This window comes from Myotis nattereri (assembly GCF_964212035.1).
Source record: "Myotis nattereri genome assembly, chromosome: 4".
Lineage (NCBI taxonomy): Eukaryota > Metazoa > Chordata > Mammalia > Chiroptera > Vespertilionidae > Myotis > Myotis nattereri.
The window spans coordinates 38262646-38284780 of NC_138079.1; the positions used below are offsets into that span (position 1 = coordinate 38262646).

The window sequence follows — 22135 nt, forward strand, 5'->3', positions numbered from 1 at the left end:
CAGCTCTTTTCCATTTTTGCCTTTAAATATGCATAATACACTTTGGGAACTCAGATAACCTGGACTTGTTAGAATTATTTGCAAATGAGAAGTAGTAGGTATGTTAGGCGAGAAATTTGGGGCATAAGAGCTTTAGACTTTGGATTTTAAGGTTTTAGATTTCAGGTTTGTTTCTTTCAGGATTCATATTATGAGAGTTGGTGGGTCCTCTAATCATTTGTAATTTCTATATTACAGTCAGATAATGGGATGAATCCATCAGAAATTTCAGGCCTGTTATTATTTGTAACTTTATTTACTAATCTGCGTGATGTTATTTTCACTTGCTATAGACTAGTGATAATGGTAATTTCAAAAAATGTTCTTATTTTGGCTGGAATAAATTTGCATGCAAAAGCCAGGGAAAGTAAAAACTAGAGTTAGATAATAAACTTTATATTTATCTTAAACATGAAAAAGTTGTAGAAGCTAAATGGATATGTTTGGATTCATAAGAGACTGTAGTTTATGACCAGGGCCAGGAGTCGAGCCTGCAACTGAGGTATGTGCCTTGCCCTTGAGCAGAATTGCACCTGGGATCCTTCAGTCTGCGGGCCCACATGCTATCCCTTGAGCCAAACCGACTAGGGCTAATGTTACATTCTTCCTGAAAATTGAAAGTGGCTATTCATAATGTTAAGGATATTATCTCCTTATGAATATAGCTTTTTATTTTTTTTTTAAAGCTTACAGCACCCGGTATTCAAATATGACATTTTAATTGTGTGAATGGCCAACTAATTACTTGGTATATTAGTTGACAAGTTTATTAGGGATCACGTCAACATAACTGGAAGTTCCTATAATATGTTTCCTGTTTTTGGCAAACTTTGGAAAAATTAGGTTTCAGGTTGCATAGCACTTGCTTATGATATTGCTTTTTACTTCCAGTAAATATGTTCCATTCTTTATTTTCACTGAAGGAAAGTAACACTGACATTTGTGAAGAGAGTTGTTGAGCTTGGTTTATTGATAGTCTTTTACTTCACCTATAACATTGATATTTCTAATGTTTTCTTTGCTATGACTAGCTAACTTAGCATTTATTGGATTAAATAACTAAAGGTTTTGTAGGATTGTGTAGTGGTCTGGTTCTCTTAATTTCCCATTAGTTGAGGACTAGCTAATAGACTGTTAATTCTCTTTTTAAAATTTTATCTACTTTCTCACTTCTCAAATTGCTTAAGTTTACTGAAAGACTCATATTAGCAATTATAAAGTAGCTTGTATTCAATGCTTATATGATTAGTAATATGCTGACTTGACTAAGATGTCAAGATTTAGTAATTTTAAAGTACAGACTTTTGAGTTAAATTAGTGATTTTCAACCTTTTTATCTGAGGGCACACATAAACTACTAAAATTCTGCAGCACACCAAAAAATATATTTTTTGTGGATCTGCCAAAAAATAGGTGTAATTTTGATTCATTCACACTGGACGGCTTTTGTTGTGTTGGCTGTTGTCATTTTTTTAATTTTATTTGATGATATAAGGGAAAAGAGGTCAGTTCTCCTGACTAAATAGTCAAGTACTGTATGTTTTAGAAATTCTTGCAGTACACTGATTGAAAATTGCTGTGTTAAATAATTAGGGATCCCTTAATGCCTATTCAAGGAATTGAATTTTGGTATTTAGTAATGTATTTAAAGAGGTCCATGGTTATCTTTTCTAAATTACACTACATATTATTCCTTAAAATTTCAGACTTAATTTCATTAATATACCCTTGAGTGACTATAGATAGAATGCATATATACATGATTGCATCTATGTACATAAAAGCCTAAGCAACCAAATGACTGAATGACCGGTCGACTGGTCGCTATGACGTGCACTGACCACCAGGGGGCAGACGCGCAATGCAGGAGCTGCCCCCTGGTGATCAGTGCACTCCCACAGCAGGAGCGCTGCCCAGTGAGGTTATTGAGCAGCGGCAGCAGCAGGTGCAGTGGTGCTGGGATGAGTGGGAGCAGCGTGGCCCAGCCTGGGCTTGGGCTCCTCCCTGGCCGCCTGCCCCTTCACACACTGCAACATCCCTTGGGGGATGTCGGACTGCTGGTTTTGGCCTGATTTCCGCAGGCCTGCGGCAGTCCGACATCCCGTGAGGGATCCTGGATTGGGAGAGGGTGCAGACCAGGCTGAGGGACCCCACGGGTGCACTAATCCATGCACTGGGTCTCTAGTATGTAATAAGTATAAACTTTATGAAACCTTACAATATCCATTTGATACAGTTTAAAATCTTACAGTGACCAACAATGGTTACATTTAGGAAAGATAGCTTACCTGACTGTTAGAATTGCATATTTGTTAATGTTATTTTGATCTCTCTCTCTCTTTTTTTTTATTAAACTAAAAATCTTTTTAAATTGTAGGGGGAAAAAAATAGTGGCTTTGATGTTCTTTACCATAATATGAAACATGGACAGATATCGACAAAAGAGCTAGCAGATTTTGTAAGAGAAAGGTATGTATTTTTTCATGTCATTTAACAATTTATTACAAGTTAAATTTTAGAATATAAATGAGAAAATTTTGATTGTATTCAAGTACAGTTGTTAAAAGTATACTATAGTTATACTTTTAAGTAATGGTTATCTGTGATCTACACACTGAGGGCTAAATAGTGGCTCTAATTTGCATTGTTAAACTGATTTATATATCACTGCCTGAAAATATTTTTCATTGAATGTGCTAGCAAGGTGATACAATAGAAAAATTGAGGAACTTTGAAGAATGAAATATTACAATTTCTTTAAATAAACATGTCAGTAAAGAAAACACACTAAAATAATTTGAAAAGACTACGTTTTCTGAACTTGTAGTTAAGGGATGGGGAATGTTCAGCCTGCGGGTTGTATAAGGCTTGCGAAATCATTTGGTGTGGCCCTGCCAAAGCATTAGGGGTGAGTTAATGAAATGTTTGACCAAATATAGCAGGCACATTTTTAAGTTGATAGTTTGGCCTGCGAATGATGTTATAAATATCCAAATGGCCCTTGGCAGAAAAAAGGTTCCCCACCACTGTTGTAGTTTAATTATTATTATAACTTTTATTTTTAAAGAGGCCCTAAGTATGTATTTTTAAATTCTGCAAAATTACAAAATATGATTACCTTTAAGACTTTATAATATACTAGTTAATTTAGAAACTATTAAAAATCATTATAATTTTATTTGATTAAAGTTGTTTTATAGTTGGGCCCACTTGATGATTTTTATATGAATACATTTAAAGTCTTTACCTTGATTATAGAGGGATATATGCCTTTAGATACAATACTTCATTTATTCTTTCAACAATATATATCTAATGTCTGCTGTGTGTCAGACCCTTCTTTGGATTCTGGGTGTATAGTGGTAAAGATACAACTTCTGTCTTCATACAGTTAACTGAAAATGGAGAACAAACTTTTTATGTAACACCAATCCTCTTATGGCTTCCACCTACTGGAGTTAAGAGGGAGCCCAAAAGCTCTAAATACTATGGATAAAGCTATCCCTCTCTGGCTTCTATGTCATCATTGGCATGTGTAAAGGAGAGGCCCCAGAACTCTGCATCTCTGACATGTCCCCTAGCCTGCCTTTTGCACCAACACTTGCATCACTACTATAACTACCTTGATACCATTAGGCAGTAGTCATGCCTTTTAACCCTGTTTATATCAGTAACCATAAGAAGTCCAGGACTCCTGGGCCATCTCTTTGCCTAGAATCTAATCCCTTTATGATTCTGTGAGCAGTGAGACAACCCCTCCTTCCACGCCCCCTTCCCTGCTTTATTTTTCTTCATAAAACTAAAGCCATCTAATAGAAGCAACATTTTATTTATTTGTCTATCTTAGAATATAAATCTCATAAGAGTAGGGTTTTTTTTTGTGTGTTGTTTTTGCTTATTACTCTATTTCCTGCGCTTGGGGGAGTGCTTGCCTCTTTAGTAGGCCCTCAATAAATATATTTTTTAAAAATAATTTTCATTTTTCAATTACAGTTGATACACATTATTATATTAGCCTGGTCTGCACCCCAGTGATTAAACATTGCATAACTCACTAAGTGATCACCCTGATAAATCTCACACCCATTTGACACCATGCATAGTTATTATATTATTACCTATATTCTGTGTGCTGTATTATACATTTCTATGACTATTCTGTAACAACCCATTCCCTCAACCCCCTTCCATCTGGCAGCCATCAAAATGTTCTATGTATCTATGAGTCTGTTTCTCTTCTGCTTGTTCATTTATTTTATTTTATTTTATTGTTTAAAATATATTTTTATTGATTTTAGAGAGGAAGGGAGAGGGAGAGAGGGATAGAAACATCAATGATGAGAGAGAATCATTGATCAGCTGCCTCTTGCAAGCTCCATACTGGGGATCGAGCCCACAACCCGAGCATGTACCCTGACCGGGAATTGAACCTCTTGGCTCATAGGTCAGTGCTCGACCACTGAGCCATGCTGGCTTTCATCACTTTGAGAATTTCTTGCCACTCCCTTCTGGCCTACAAAATTTGTGTTGAGAAATCAGCTGACAGTCTATGGGAGCTACTTTGTAGGTAACTAACTGCTCTTCTCTTGCTGCTTTTAAAATTCTCTCTTTGTCTTTAACCTTTTGCATTTTAATTTTGATATGACGTGGTATGTGCCTCTTTGGTTTCATCTTGTTTGGGCCTCTGTGCTTCCTGACTTGTATGTCTATTTCCTTCACCAGGTTAGGGAAGTTTTCTGTCATTATTTTTTCAAATAGGTTTTCAATTTCTCGCTCGTTCTCTTATCCTTCTGGCACCTGCATGATATGAATTTTGGTTGGTACGCTTGTAATTGTCCCAGAGGTTTCCTACACTGTCTTCATTTCTTTGGATTCTTTTTTCTTTTTCACTGTTCTGATTGGGTGTTTTTGCTTCCTTATGATTCAGATCACTATTTGATTCTTGGCTTCATCTACTCTAATGTTGATTCCCTGTAAATTATTCTTCATTTCAGTTAGTGTATCCTTCATTTCTATTTTTTAAAAATAATAATTATTTTTCTTTCTTTATTTTTAGGGAGAGGAAGGGAGAGAGAAAAAAATATAGATGTGAGGAGAAACATTGATTGGTTGCCATACTCACGTGCCCCACCTGGGGGATTGAACCTGCAACCTGGGTATGTGCCCTGACCGGGAATTGAACCTGCCACCTTTTGGTGTATGGGGTGATGCTCCAACTAACTGAGCACACCGGCCAGGACAGTGTATCCTTCATTTCTGACTGTTCCTTTTTATGCTGTTGAAACTCTCACTAAGTTCATTGCGCATCCTTGTAACCAGTGTTTTGAAGTCTTCATCTAGGACCGTGGTCAGCAAACTCCGGCTCGCGAGCCACATGTGGCTCTTTGGCCCCTTGAGTGTGTCTTCCTAAGCCTTAGGATTACCCTAATTAAGTTAATAACAATGTACCTACCTATATAGTTTAAGTTTAAAAAATTTGGCTCTCAAAAGAAATTTCAATCGTTGTACTGTTGATATTTGGCTCTGTTGACTAATGAGTTTGCCGACCACTGATCTAGGAGATTGCTTATTTCCATTTTGTTTAGTTATTTTCTGGAGTTCTGTTCTGCTCTTTCATTTGGGACATGTTTGTCTCCTAAATTTGGAAGCCTCCCTGTGTTTGCTTCGATGTATTAGATAGAGCTGCTATATCTCCCAGATATGGTAGAGTGGCCTAATGTAGTAGGTGTTCTGTAGGGCCCCGTGACACAGCCTCCCTGTCACCCAAGCTGGGCACTTGAGGTGCACTTCCCTCCCCATGTGGGCTGTTTACACCCTACTCTTGTAGTTGAGCCTTGATTGCTGTTGGCACATCAGTGAGAGGGATTTACCCCCAGGCAGGTCAGCTGTAAGGATTGGAGCTGTGCAGGTGCCCACCCCACAGAGCAGGATTTACTTCAGTGGGGCTCTGGCGCTCATTGAATCTGCCCCTTGAGTGTGTCACCTGTGGATATGGTTGGGTGGTGATGTTTCGATGTGGTCTGAGGCTGTCCACTGGGTGGGCTGGCTCTGGAGCCTTCTTGGAGGTACAGGCCAAGGTCAGCCGCTGCCTTTTTATCTGCCTGGTGCCACCCCACATGAGTAACAAAGTAATATGCAGATAGCTGCTATGTGCTGGCCTTGGAGGTGTCCAGGTGAGGCCAAGATTCGAACCAAGGTCCATTCCACCCCTCTTGCCCGTCTCTAAATCCCTAGTTGTAGGACTTTCCTTCAGTCAGATTTCAGGTGGTTCTGAATGATGGTTTTTCTGTTGTTTACTTTAATTTTGCTGTGGTTGTGGGAGGAGGTGAGTACTGCATTTACCTACCCATCATCTTGACCGGAAGTCCAGTAAACATTTTTTGATAGAACGAACCTGTAACTTCATTATCCTAATCCAAGATGATATTATAATCTAATCCATTGTTGTTGCCTGAACTGCAGTGATAGCCTCTGACTGGTCTATCTACATTCATTCTTGTTATCCTGCAATTTATTCTCTGCACTATAATTGGAGTACTTTTTAAAAACTACAGATCAGTTTGTTACTTCTCCAGTTTAAACCATTTCAAAGGCTTCCTGTTGCTCTTAAGGTACGCCTGCATAGTCTGACCTGAAACTGCTTTTCAGATTTTAGGTTACACCAGTCTACTCTTTCCTCTCCAGGGACATTGGCCATATTATTGACAGGCTTCTTCTAGTCCAGGCTTTGTACATGCTTATTCCTGTTTCCACTTAGTTAATACCTACTTATTTTTTGGAGCTCAGAATTGTGCTCATTTTGCCAGGAATCCTTTTATTAATGTCTTGACTAGGTAAAAGCACCTATTATAATCTTTCTCAACATCATATAGCTTTTTCTAGTATTTATAAAATTTTTGATTATTCATTTTTGTTACTTGTTTTTTTGTTTTGTTCCCCTATAAAGGGAACAGTATATAGTATTTTGTGCCCCAGCACCTAGCACAGAGCCTTGTACATCTAGATACTCATATTTCTTGAAAGAGTTAATGAGAAAGAAAGTACTATGCACTAAGGATTTTGCATACATTATCTCATTTAACTCTCAAAACTGTTAAGCTGTCTTGGCCAGTGTAGCTCAGTTGGTTTAGTGTTGTCCCATGCACCAAAAGGTCACTGGTATGATTCCTGGTTAGGGTATATACCTGGGTTGTGGATTCAATCCCTAGCCTTGGGGTGGGTACGGGAGGCAACTGATATTTCTCTCTCACATTGATGTTTCTCTCCCCTTCCCTTCCCTCTCTCCCTGCCCTCCCCCTCCCACTTTCTTTCCCTCCCTCCCTCTCTCCCCCACCCCCTTCTTTCTCTAAAGCAATAAAAACACATTTAAAAAAGAACAAAACTGATAATTTATTTACTGGGGGCCCAATAAAGGTTAAATAACTTCCTAAGTCAGCCATTCAGACTTTTTTCTTGCTCCTTTCTTTCAATAGCTTTATTGAAGTATAACTGACATACAATATACTGTATATAGTTAAATCATATAATCTGATACATTTTGACATATCCATACACTCATGAAATTACCATAATCATGGCAATGAACATACTCATCATCTTCTTTGTAATTCCTCCCTCCTGTCCCTTCCCACCATCCCTAAGCAACCACTCATTTCCTTTTTTTTTTAACCCTACATTTGCTTCTGACACTTAGGTTAGTTTGTATTATCAGTATAAATTGAATCATGCAAGATATACTCTGTTGTCTGATACTTTGACTCAGTATAATTATTTTGAGCCCTAGCCTGTTCGGCTCAGTGAATAGAGCGTTGGCCCACAGACCAAAGGGTCCGGGTTTGATTCCAGTCAAGGGCACGTACTTTGGACGCACATCTAGATACTCATATTTCTTGAAAGAGTTAATGAGAAAGAAAGTACAGGACTGGCCAGAGCCTGTGTGAGAGGCAACCAATACACGTGTCTCTATCACATCGATACTTCTCTCTCAAATTGTATAAATATGTCAAAATGTAATTGTCACTGTTTACAGAAATTTGGATTGTTTTCAGTTTTTTGCTCTTGTAGATAATATTGCTTTGAATATTCTTTTTTAAAAAATATTTTTTTTTGATTTCAGAGAGAAAGGGAGAAGGAGAGAGAGATAGAAACATCAGTGATGAGAGAGAATCATTGATAGGCTACCTTCTGCATGCCTTCCACTGGGGATCGAGCCCACAACCCGGGCATGTGCCCTTGACCGGAATTGAACCCAGGACCCTCAGTTCGCAGGCCGACACTCTATTCACTGAGCCAAACCGGCTAGGGTGCTTTGAATATTCTTGCACATATGTCTTGGTGTACATATGCACATATGTCTTGGTGTACTTATACACATATATATTTATATTAGTTGTATACCCTGCAGTAGAATTGCCAGGTCATAGAGTATGCATATGTATAGGATAAAGAATTTTCCAATGCTCCACTGAGCCAAACCAGCCAGGGCTCTTCTCATTTTCTTGACATCTTTCAAAGAGTAGAAGTTTACATTTTCGGGGGTGGGGGGAGGTTGGGGGTTAATGGGGGGAATGAGGACACATTTGTAATACCTTAACTAATAATAATAAAAAAAAGTTTACATTTTAATGAAGTCCACCTTAATAATGATTTCTTTCACAGGTCATGTCTTTGGTGTTATATCTAAAAAGACATCACTATACCCAAGATCAGATAGGTTTTCTCCTGTGTTATCCTCTGAGAGTTTTATGGTTTACTTTTTTGTCATTGATTTTCTCCAGTTTTACTAGTGTGTGACTAGGTGCAGATATCATTTTATTTATCCTCTCAAGGTTCGTTGGGCTACATGGATCTATGGTTTGATATCTTGTCAATTTTGGAAAATACTCCACATTTTTATCTCTATAGACATTTCTTCTGACACATCCATTCCCTTTTTACACATATGTTAGACTCTTTTGCTGTGTTCTTTTCCTTTATTTTTACATTCTTTTGTCTCTTTTAATTTTATTCCAGGAGATTATTCTCACCTGTCTTCTAATTTACTAATTCTCCCTACAGTGTTACAGTGTATTGAATTTGCTGTTAAACCTCATTCATTGACATAACTTTTTTCAGATATGGAATTTATATCTTTGTTCAAATTTGCTATGGTTTCCTCCACTTTTTTTTTTTAAACAGCAGAAATTTATTTTCTCACAGTTCTGGAGTCTGGCAAGTCCAAACTCTATGTTATAACAGGTTTTGGTATCTGGTGGGAGCTCTCTTCCCAGCTTGCAGATCACTACCTTCTCTCTGTATCTTTAGATGGCAAACAGAGCTGGTTTCCTCCACTTTTAAAAAATGATTTCTAGTTCTCTATGGAAATTTTTGATTTAATCTACTATCTCCTTAAACATAATACATAAACTCATAAGGTCTGAGTTTTTTAATCTCAGTTTTTAGAACACTGCCAGTTTGTCCCTGTTGGGTTTTGTTAATCATGTCTTGTCTCCTACTAGAGGCCCGAAGCACGAAATTCATGTAAGAGGCTCAGCTTTCAGAGCCCTGGCTGCCTTGGCCGGCCCTCACAGCCCCGGCTTTGTCCGGAAGGTCGTTCTGCTACTCAGTCTAATTAGCATATTAGCTCTTTATTATATAGGATATTATATAGGACAGTGATGGCGAACCTTTTGAGCTCGGGTGTCAGCATTTTGAAAAACCCTAACTTAACTCTGGTGCTGTGTCACATTTAGAAATTTTTTGATATTTGCAACCATAGTAAAACAAAGACTTATATTTTTGATATTTATTTTATATATTTAAATGCCATTTAGCAAAGAAAAATCAACCAAAAAAATGAGTTCACGTGTCACCTCTGACATGCGTGTCATAGGTTCTCCATCACTGATATAGGATGTGCCTGTGGTTTTATGAATGTGTATAAACATCATGTAGGATCCAGTATCAGGATTTGAAAAGATATGGGTTGCAGTCCCTTTGAGGTTTTGCTTATTTATGGTTCATCCTTACTCTTGAAGTCTCAATTTGAAGGATTTGGAATTTCCCATAATTCCCACCTTGGCAGGTCTCAGTCTATAGTTGTGTCTCCCTTGCCCTGTGAGGCTGTGAAAAGCGCTGTTCCATTTAGTCTTACCTGCCTCGTGTAGATGCCCCCAAGGGAAAAGCTGCCCTACATGTCTGACTCACTTCTCTGGATATTCTTCTCTTGGATCTTGGCCCACTGATTCTTAACTGTCTCTTTAGCTCTCGGATGCCTTTCAGTCACACACCTCTTCCTCTGTGTTTTTCTAGTTTTCCTCATTGGGAGGATTTTGTCTCAATTCACTATTTCTGGAAATTGAACCACTTCTTATTTCTTGCTGTTAAAACTTATCCATTAAGATACTAATATTTCTTTCTGTATTAACTTTTTAGATGATCAAAGTACTACCTATGTAATATAGTTTATTAAAAGGATAAAAAAGTTAAGGAGCAAAAAACAGTCACAATGCCAACAGTGAGAGGCAGATACTGTGAATAGTTCCTTTTTGTTGGCCTGTTATGGGTGTGGGGTAGGGGAAGAGTTTGGAGATAAGCTTAGTTTGGATAATCTGAGTTTGAGGTGCTCAAGATATTTTAAGTAGAGTTGTGCTTGAGGCATTAAGATATTAAACATGATTTGATGCAAGAGCAGTGTGAGATCTGGATTTGAACATTAAAAGCAGGAAGTTAGTTCAACCTAAGTAAATGGAAGGGCAGTGGTGGTTGTAGGCTGTTCCGCTGTTAAGGGTAGCACAGATTGAGAAGGGACAGGGTAATTACAGAGGTAAGATGGAACTTAAAGTTTTGTAGTGTGAAGAAGGCCAGTATATACAACAAATACTGTCTCATATGTTGTATATGTAGGTTATGTGTCTATGGGAAAAAAATTTTTACCTCATGCTTTTAATGGCTTTGGTTGATCTTTTTTTTTTTTTTTTTTTAATATATTTTTATTGATTTCAGAAAGCACAGGAGAGGGAGGGAGAGAAACATCAATGATAAGAAAGAATCACTGATCGGCTGCCTCCTGCATGCCCCACACCGGGGATCGAGCCCGTAACCCGTGTATGTGCCCGTGACCAGAATGGAACCCACGACCCTTTCGTCTGCAGGCCAACGCTCTATCCACTGAGCAAACCAGCTAGGGGTGATCTTTTTTTTAAAGCCTAAAATCCTATAAGCTGAACAGTAGTTATATAAGGCAATATTACAGTAGGGAATACTTGTTTGTGTTTTAGATTTAATCACAAAATAGATTAAACCTTGAAGTTCAGGATTTCAGACATGCTAATAATTAATATTTAGTATTGTGCAAAAGAGTGTTATTAATCTCTTGTTCTAGTAAATGTGTATAATAATGAAATCACAATGTTGAAAATAAACTATATTAAGTACACTAAGTAGGTATTAAAAACAAATGACTTTCACACTGAATCATTTTACATAGAGAGAGAAAAATACAAGAAGCAGCACTCTTGCATTTCCTGTTTAAATAACCATTGGTACTAAAGGTAAAAAGAGTGGTGACTTCATGTAAGTTTTTTGGTGATATGAATTATTTTAGTTCTATACCAGATTAATTCTTTAAGTAGATGTGCACAAAGGGCCAGAAATTCATGACCACATACTTATTTTTAGCATATACTTGGAATTATCTTTTTGTTTCTACAGTTTTAATTGTATTTTGATAATTTTGCTATGTGTTTGGTAATTAAAGGAAATATTATAATATGAAAATTTTATTTATTTATTTAATTATTTTTTTGGGAAATTTTATTTAATAGAGCCACAATAGAAGAGGCGTACTTCAGGTCAATGACAAAACTAGCAAAATCTGCAAGCAATTATTCACAACTTGGGTGAGTTAATTTCTTTGGAGAACTCTTTTTTTAATGCTGATTTAGGCAGAGTTCTTCAGAATATTAGATTCATTGAGGATATAATAGCTCATAAATGTAAAATATATAATGTACTTATTTATTGACTTGATTGAAAATATAATTGAGCTTGTTGAATTACCGAATACAGTCAAAGTATGTAAAACTTATTTTTTTGCCCTTTATTAAATGACATAGTAGTATAATTTGGACATTATAAATATTAAGTGTAATGCATGTTATTCTAGTTTTCTGTAGGTTCATTTTTTTTCTACCTTCATTTAAATTCTGCTACACAGTGAGCTTTAAAAACTCAATTAAATGATTGAAATGTTAAAATTTGTTTAAAATGTTTGATTATTTATAGACTATCATTAAATCTTTTAAGAAATGTATTCTTTGGAAAATGAAAACTAATAAAAATTTGTTTAAAATGAGATGTGTTCATAGCCATAACAACTCTGGGAAGAATAATTGTATAATTTGCAACATAACAACTCTGGAAAGAATACTTAATCTGATTTAGTTATCTAAAGTTTGGGGAGAGATATTTTAGCTCAGATGTGAAAATAATTTGTGTAACATTTATAAAGATTTTTATAGTGATATTTAGTAAAAGATTCCTCTGTATATGGGTTTCTGATGCATCTGTGAATCCCCTGAAATTTACTGTAAAGTTTTGGGTAGGTATTATTAACTCATTTCTGATGAAGAGGGTCTATACCAGATTGACATATGGTTTTGCAATTCAAAAAACTGGTTAAGGACGACTATTTTATGAAAGTATTCTCTAGTGTCATTGAATGAGTTTAAATAAAAATCTGACTATGGCCTGCATAAAGAGGAGTTGTACTCTTCAGTTCATCCAGACCGTAGTGACACTGTCCATTATATAAGTGCTGATACACACACACACACACACACACACACACACACACACACACATATACTAGAGGCCTATTGCACGAAGAGATTCGTGCAATAGGCCTTCCTTTCCCCTGGCTGCTGGCACCGGTTTGCCTCCGGCACCCGGGGCCCAGACCTTTACTCTGGCCAAGTTCTGGCCGGAGCCGGCCCCGGAAACGTCAGGCTTCGCTGCTTCGCCAACCCCGGGGCTGTGAGGCCTTGCTGCTCCACCAGCCCCAGAGCCGTGAGGCCTCGCTGCTCCGCTGGCCCAGGAAACCTCAGGCGTTGCTGCTCCACCAGCCCGGGGCTGTCAGGCTTCCAGTGGAGCCTACGTATGCAAATTAACCGCCATCTTTGTTGGCGGTTAATTTGCATATCCTGCTGATTAGCCAATGGGAGGCATGTTTGTCTATTATTAGGTAGGATACAACTACTAGAGGCCCAGTGCATGAAATTCATGCATGGGCAGGGTCCCTAGGCCTGGTCGGCAATCAGAGCTGATTGGGGCCTTCTGGCTGCTGGTAGGGCCTCCCCCAGCTCCCGGCTGCCAGCCTTTCTTGATTCTGAACTGCCCCTGGTGGCCAGCACACATTATAGTGAGAGATCGAACTCCTGGTCTCCGAGGAGATCAGACCTAAGCCAGCAGTCAGACATCCCTCTCGCAATCCAGGATCCCTCGCTCCTTACCGCCCATCTACTCGCTGCTCCTTACCTCTTGGCTCACTTCTCTTTAGTGCTGCTGTGGAGGTGGGAGAGGCTCTCGCCACCACCGCTGCACTTGCCAGGCATGAGCCTGGCTTCTGGCTGAGCAGTGCTCTCCCTGTGGGAGCGCACTGACCACCAGGGGGCAGCTCCTGCTTGAGTGTCTACCCCCTCGTGGTCAGTGCGCATCATAGCGACCGGTCATTCCGGTCGTTCCACCGTAACGGTTGCTTAGGCTTTTGTTTCATAGATTCATGTGTGTTATTTAACCAGAAAAAAGTTGTATGTATCTAATTTTTGTAAATGGAATAATAATATTTGAAATTCCTTAAAGGAATCTATATTTAAAGAAATCTTATGTTGAACTGCTTTTCTCTGTAAAGAATCCTTTGGTAAAGTAAAGGGACACTCCTATCTTACCTGCTTTGTGAAATCTAGACTATCATCATGTATCAGGTTTACATGAAGTGATGCACAAGTCTTTTGATGCTGTTGTGAGTGGATTGTTGTAGTGTCTTTTTTTTTCTTTTGAAATTTTCCATCTACTTGCCAGATTTAGGGCTGATGAGATTTTAAAGTGTGAAATGATATCTAATCAGAACAATCCTAAGTGTTTCTTTTTAAAGTATATATTTATTGATTTCAGAGAGGAAGGGAAAGGGAGAGAGAGATTGAAATATCAGTGATGAGAGAGAATCATTGATCGGCTGCCTCCTGCACGCCTCCTACTGGGGATCAAGCCCACAACCTGGGCATGTGCCCTTGACTAGAATTGAACCCTGGACCCTTTAGTCCACAGGTCGACCCTCTATCCATTTAGCCAGATTGGCTAGGGCCAATCCTAACTACTTTAATAAGCTTCTTTAAACTTCTTTACTATTGCTTAAAATGAACATTGTTAGTTAGCTTTCCTACTGGGTAGGAAATGTAGTAATTGGCACAGAGTACATATTAGGATAAGTAATTTCTTTCTCTGTTCTCTTGACTTAGTGATCAGTGCTGCTATTTGCTTTGTTTTTGTTTTTTATTAGAAATTTTGTCATAAAACAAAGCAGATACTGTTGAAAATATCGTAGGGAGTACCTGAGGAAATTATAGGGTAAAGTTATTCTTAGATCATTCTCTATTGACCAAATTTAACATTGGCATTTTAAGTACTATCTAAGCTATTATAACATAGTAAGTAATTCTTGGAAGTACTTGAACCTGCTGAAAATATTAAACTATCAATATTGAGAAAAACTGGTAGGAAAGTATGTCATGCATCCTGAACTATGTAGTAAAAAGGGGACTCTCTTAGTGTTTACTGAAGTACACAGATATAATGACCCTCAAAAGGTTTTAGATAATGGTTGTTTTTTAAAAAATATATTTTATTGATTTTTTACAGAGTGGAAGGCAGAGGGATAGAGAGTTAGAAACATCAATGAGAGAGAAACATCGATCAGCTGCCTCCTGCACACTCCCCCCTGGGGATGTTCCCGCAACCAAGGTACATGCCCTTGACCAGAATCGAACTTGGGGCCCTTCAGTCCACAGGCCGATGCTCTATCCACTGAGCCAAACCGGTTAGGGCTTAGATAATAGTTTTAAAATAATCTTCTATATATATAAAAGCCTAATATGCAAAATGTCTCCTCGGGAGTTCAACCGGGAGACCGGGATTCAATCACTCGCTATGACACGCGCAGACCACCAGGGGGCGGCGCGGAATGAAGGAAGGCCCTAGCAGCCTCTAGGGACCCTACCCATGCACAAATTTTGTGCATTGGGCCTCTAGTTCTTATATAATTATTAATGATGACACTAAAAATTCATGTGCAAGTTTTAACTTTTCCATGTTTAAACTCAAAGGAACTTTCATTTCTGATGAAGTATTTAAAATTTTTTTTGAATCCTCACCTGGAGTTTTTTTTTTTTTTTAAGAGAAAGTAGAGGGGAAGAAGGAAGGGGGGGAGGGAGAGAGAAACATTGATTTGAGAGAGACACATCTGTTGATTGCCTCCTGCATGTGTCCTTTACCCGGGCTGGGGATGGAGCCTGCAACCGAGGAACATGCCCTTGACTGGAAATCGAACCTGAGACCCTTCAGTCTACAGGCCGACACCCTAACCACTGAGCAGCCGGCCAAGGCAGTCATTTAATTTTTCATCTTTTACCTAATTAAAATTGCTGAATATAACATTATTAATTCCATTGGTTCTATTTTGGAGCCTTAATTTTTTTTTCTTTTAGTAAATTATTCCCATATTTTCTTTCCCTTAGAACATTTGCACCAGTATGGGATGTGTTCAAAACATCTACAGAGAAATTAGCTAATTGTCACTTGGATCTTGTTAGAAAACTACAAGAATTAATAAAGGAAGTTCAGAAGTATGGAGAAGAACAAGTAAAGTCTCATAAAAAGGTATCAATTTTTTCTCGATAAAGGATTAATTGGTCAGATATTGAGTGCTTTACAGCTTGATCATTTTTGATGAATCATTTCATACCAAACAGACTAAAGAAGAAGTTGCAGGAACTCTGGAAGCTGTTCAAACCATTCAGAGCATAACTCAGGCCCTCCAGAAATCCAAGGAAAATTACAATGCCAAGTGTGTAGAACAAGAACGTTTGAAAAAGGAAGGAGCTACACAAAGAGAAATAGAAAAGGTAATTATAATAAAAATAAATCCTCTGTGGTTTCAAAGTACTGTCATATACAAGAATGCATTTAATATTCAAGAATGATCTCAGATTTAAGATGAAGACACTGTACCTCTGAGTATTAGTGATATACCTGAATGAAACAGTAGACTTACAAAATATGTTGTGCATGGTAAATAGATTAGCAAATACATAGAAAGGAATGATTTCTTTTTGTCTGTAACACTTTACAGGATATATTTATAAAAGATAATTGATGAGATACTGCTTGGTATAAGATTTAACAATGAGGTAAAACTTTTTGAAGCAAGAAAGGCATAGATACTTGAAGATAAGCTTTAAATACAGGTTGTGGTCAATTTATTGCTGACTTTGAGTACATTTATGTAGTATTGTGGTAAACCACAACCCTTTCCCCACTCATGTTTTAATTGAAAGTAGTTTTTTTCCCCTCCTTTCAAAACAGTTTAACCATTCATTTGTTTGATGTGGTATAGTTTCTATTAGGAATGAGCCATAGGGGGCGATAATTTTAAAAGCTTTGTAAAGTTTTGAAATATCCGTAAAAATTTTAACCATATTACAATTATAATAATTACAGAAGTGTGCATACTTGGGCAGAAGCTAGAAGAGAATATTGAAAAATCAAAAGTTGATAGAATTTGGGTTAATATATTTCCTTTAATGTTGTGCAATAAATAAAAATTGTGAGAGGGAGAAAGATGAGGCATAGTAAGTTCACAGTTTTAAAGTACCCTTAATTTCAGACAGCAATTATGAATAAAATGTAAAACCAAATAACAGGGTCCAAAAAGAATACTACCTCTGTGAACCAAAAATGGAACAGAAACCTGAGGTGGCATGTAGAGACTTATTATGCAGGCTTGTCGGACTCAAAGTCCTAAAATAAGTTAGGCAGTGGATTTTGGCTTTTGTGTGGTAAAGGGGGACTAAATGTTCCATATTTAAGATAATCACAAGGACCAGCAATTACTGGGAAGATCTCAGGAAACAGGCTCAACAGCTGGAAAATGAACTTGACCTGAAACTGGTTACAAGTTACAGTCACAGCAGTGTCCAAGATGGAAGACACGCGGGTATAGCTCTGACACAACACCCTTTTTAAATGGATCAAGCCAAGACAATGTTTGAAACAATGGCAGTTGAGATTAAATAGCTTTTTGGCAAGGCTTACAGTAATAAAAGATAAAATGGTAGAATACACCAACAGTGTGGCTGTCCCCTCCTTGAATGCAGCACTGATGCGTGCATTACAGCGACATAGATATTGCTGGATTATACATGTGAATTCCATAAAACCAAAGCAAACTTTATGGCAGTATGGGAAATGGAGAATCTCATGGGATTAGTACAAAAGGATATGAGTCATATAAAAGTGGGTCTGGAGTAAACAGAAAAACAACTATTTTTAAAATTTATATATATATACAAACACACACACACACATATATATTTTTCCTTTTTATCGAATTTATTGGTGCTGACACTGGTTAACAAATTATACAGGTTCCAGGTGCATAGTTTCACAGCACATCATCTTTACACTGTATTGTGTGTTTACCACCCCAGGTCAAGCCTCTTTTCATCATCATTTATCCCTTCTGTACCCTCAGCCACCTCTCACCATCCTTCTTATCCTTGGCAGTCACCACACTGTTGTCCATGTTCATGAGCTTTTTTCTCTCTTTTTTGCTCAATCTCTCCACCCCCTGCCACCAAACCCCTGGAACACCTGTCTCCTCCCCAACCCGCCCTCACTCTAGTTGTTAGCCTGCTCTCTATGAGTCTTTCTCTATTCTAGTTTGCTTCTTGGTTCATTAGATTCCACATGAGTGAAATTATATGGTACTTGTCTTTCTCTGATTGGCTTATTTCACTTAACATAATGCTCTCTAGATCTATCCATGCTGTTGCAAAGGGTAAGATTTCCTTCTTTTTTATGGCTGAGTAGTCTGTTTTATAAATTCATGACTGCTTTTTTTTTAAATTGATTTCAGAGACAGGAAAGGAGAGGGAGATGGAAACATCAATGATGAAAAAGAATCATCAGTCAGCTGCCTCCTGCATCCCCCTGGGGATTGAGCCCATAACCCAGGCATGTGCCCTGACGGGGAATCAAACCATAACCTCTTGGTTCATGGATCATCCCTCAATCACTGAGCCACACTGGCTGGGCATGACTGCTTTTTTATCCACTCATTTACTGATGGATACTTGGCCTGCTTCCAAATCTTGGCTATCTATAATAATAAAAGTGTAATATGCTAATTAGACTGGATGTCCTTCCAGACGACCTGCTGGACAAAGCTGGGGCTGTGAGGGAAGCTGGTGCCAGCTGGTGGGGGAAGGAAGGCCTACTCTTGTATGAATTTCATGCATCGGGCCTCTAGTTATAAATAACACTGCAGTGAACATAGGGGTGCATGTAGTCTTTCAAATTAGTATTTCAGGTTTCTTCAGATAAATCCCAGAAGTGGAATTGCTGGGTCATAAAGCAATTCCATTTTTAATATTTTGAGGTAACTCCATACTGCTTTACACAGTGGCTGCACCAATCTGCATTCCCAACAGTTCATGAGGGCTCCCTTTTCTCTACATTCTCCCCAACACTTGTTGTTGGTTGATTTATTGATGATAGCCATTCTGACAGGTGTGAGGCTACATCTCATTGTGGTTTTAATTGTCATTTATCTGATGATGAGTGATGTTGAGAATCTTTTCATATGTCTATTGGCCATCTGTATGTCCTTATTGGAGAAGGGCCTGAATAGTTCTTGATATTAACCCTTTATCAGAGATATTATTGGTGACTATGTTATCCCACTCAGTGGGTTGTCTTTTCATTTTGTTGGTTTCCTTTGCTGTGCAAAAACTTTTTAGTTTGGTGTAGTTCCTTTTGTTTATTTTTCCCCCCTTTGTTTCCCTTACCCAAGGAGGTCAGAAAAAAATATTGCTATGAGAAATGTCTGAGATTTTACTGCCTATGTTTTCTTCTAGGATTTTTATGGTTTTGAGTGTGACATTTAAGTCTTTATTTCATGTCGAGTCTATTCTTGTATCTGGTATAAGAAGGTAGTCAGGTTTATTTTTTTGCATGTATCTGTCCAATTTTCCCAACACCATTTATTGAATACACTATCTTTAGCCCATTGTATGTTTTTGCCTCCTTTGTCAAATATTAATTGACTAATGGCATGGGTTTATTTCTGGGCTCTCTATTCTTTTCCATTGATCTATATGTCTGTCTTTATGCCATTACCATGATGTTTTGATTACTAGAGCATTGTAGTATACTGGTAGTTTGATATCAGGCGGCGTGAGTCCTCCAACTTTGTTCTTCTTTATAAAGCTTGTTGTGGCTATTTGGGGTCCTTTGTGGTTCCACATCAATTTTTGGAATATTCTAGTTTTGTGAAATATACCATAAACAACTATTTTTGAACGAACATGATTACTTTCAAAACTAAGGTTGTCTAATAGAAGAGACAATAAGCATTGCTATGGCAACAAAAGAAAATATGACTTTACAGATTAGAATGTTGTAGTAGATTCAGAGCAAAATGAACACTTTGACCAGTCATTTTTCTGCTGTGAACAGCCCGGTCCAGCGAATCAACCTTTTGAAGTGGTGAGACTCGCTCATCCTGGGTGGTGTTATTGGTGTCTATATTTTCCTATTACTGCTGTATGCTTTACATTGATAGGACATCTCCAGGGACTTTAGCGACAATCACTTTCAGGCTGTGATCTGGAATAAGGAAAAATAGGAAAGAGTAATTGACTGTCCTGATAATTAGCCTGACCATTAAAATTAATTCAAGACTAATAGTGATGAACTCTGACATGGTCAGGTTGAACTGAAGCCACAGTTTTTCTGTGCTGTTTTTTCTAACATACACTGTGTTCTGTTTTTAGTTTTGATCAAAGAAAGATCAGAAAAAAAAGATAATCACAAGAGCTCCACTCATTGTATCAAACTATAGGTAGGGAAGAAAAAAGGCTCTTGGGCTGCTAACTAGGGCTAAAGCTTTATGGGAAGTAGGGGTTTGGGGCATACAGTTCTGACTGTGGTTCAGTCAAGCCAAGTAATCAATTCATGACTACTTTGGCCATGTCCCCAGTATTCTTCTGGGGAAGTAATGAAAAATGACTTTTATAAGACTGATAGTAAACTGGGGCTTTGCTGATAGTAAACTTGAAAACTGCTGGATGGGAATGGGTGAGCATAAGGATAGAACATAACACAATTCTAGGAGGTACCATTTACATTGTATTCTATGGAGTTGTCCAGCAGGACTGTTGGAGAGAGAAGAGGCAGGAAAAAACAAGAAACCTCCCATTTGAAATGAGTAAACAACCAAATTTTAGAGCACATCTAAGAAATCTAATACTAAGACAGACACCAATAAATTTAACAATTGGAATAAGAATGCACTCCAGATGATATTTAAATTTATAAAACAGATGAGCAAAAACATTTGTGTGTCGAGATTCAATGAGGTAAGTCAGTATAAACTTACTAGAGGCCCAGTGCACAAATTTGTGCATGGGTGGGGTCTGGCCGGCCCACCCTGATAGGGGCATTGGGCTGGTTGACCGCTGCAGTGTGAGTCATAGCGACCGGTCGTTCCAGTCATTCCACCGTTCCGGTCGCTGGGCTTTTATATATATAGATGTTAAAGAAGATTAAAAAACTAAAAGAAGCATAATGAAATAAGATCTACTAGATAGGAAAGTAGCTAATTATAAAACTTGGAACTGAAAAAATGTGCTATTGAAATAAAAAAAAGGAATAGAGAAGATAAACTGGATTTGATATAGGCAAAGAGAATTTGGACGATATTACTGCGGGAATCCACCCAGCATAATACAGAGAAATAAAGATTACTAACATTCATCTAATATGGAATTCAGAAGGAAAAAATGGAGAGAATGGTGGGTAGGTAGTGTTTGAATATAACAGCTGAGAATTTTTCAGAATTGGAAGAAATTCAAGAGGCCTCAGATTTAAGTACATTTTTGGTATTAAGCATGTTAAATAAAGTTAAATTTAGACCTAGACACCAGAGAAAAAGGTTGTTAAAAGCTACCAGATATTTTTTCCCCCTCACATCTCTGAAATCAGAATGCATTTTCAGTCAATGGTATCATATAATCACTGTTGTTAATGTGGCATTTGTGGTGTAGTTTCATTGCCCATGAGAACTTAGTTGTTATGCCAGGCGGCATGATTGGGCAACTGCATTACTTTGATGCCTCAGTTAACACATCATTTTAAGACCAGTTGAGGAAGGAATAATTCTGACTGTTGTGTGAAAACCTTTTGTTGAGACGTTTTGGTAAGATCAAGAAAATGTAAGCTCCAGTGTTTAAAAGAAAGTCTGGAGATATAGTGGAACACTTTTGCTCTTGATGATATAGAGGATAATATGTGGGGAAAAACAGATATCAGTGATCCCTGAATTGGAAAATAATTGAGTCAGAACCTGAATATGAAGATTTAGGAGTATCTCAAATGATTCATTTTCCTTTCCTTCTTATTCTGTCGTATAGGAGTGGTATAGAGTAAAAACTTACCTCAAAGTAAGTCTAAAATAGCTCTTTGAATAAGTATAAAATAAAATTTTAAGTTATAAGAAAGCATTATTTCATGGTTTAATTGACAGAATTTTTTTATTTTAGTGGTACACAATTAATGGTGTGCTTTACTGTTAATGGTATATTAGATTTAGTAGTAGCCAAATATGTACATTAAGTGTATGTACTAGAATAAGTATGATAATACATCATCTAAATCAACAAAGAGAAGAGGATATTAAAATTTATCAATAAGGAGAAAGGAAATAGAAAGCAAAGTAAAGAAAACTCAAAATAAGTTGTTAGAAATAACTTTAAATATATAAGTCAGGGGTCCTCAAACTACG

General features: G+C 37.6%; 1 protein-coding gene and 1 pseudogene across 2 annotated transcripts in view; both read left to right on the forward strand.

Annotated features, from left to right (window-relative positions):
- The window catches only part of FCHO2 (FCH and mu domain containing endocytic adaptor 2), a 118122-nt gene that overhangs the window by 16158 nt on the left and 79829 nt on the right, over positions 1-22135 (forward strand). Inside the window, exons 2-5 of the mRNA XM_081090047.1 lie at positions 2417-2508; positions 11844-11918; positions 15810-15951; positions 16044-16196. Of these exons, the coding sequence (XP_080946173.1) occupies positions 2417-2508; positions 11844-11918; positions 15810-15951; positions 16044-16196 (462 nt within the window). The remainder of the gene's footprint in view (positions 1-2416; positions 2509-11843; positions 11919-15809; positions 15952-16043; positions 16197-22135) is intronic.
- LOC308518051 (Golgi SNAP receptor complex member 1-like) lies at positions 17029-19912 on the forward strand (annotated as a pseudogene). Its single transcript has 3 exons — positions 17029-17046; positions 17161-17597; positions 19619-19912. The product of its transcript is annotated as a Golgi SNAP receptor complex member 1-like (transcript).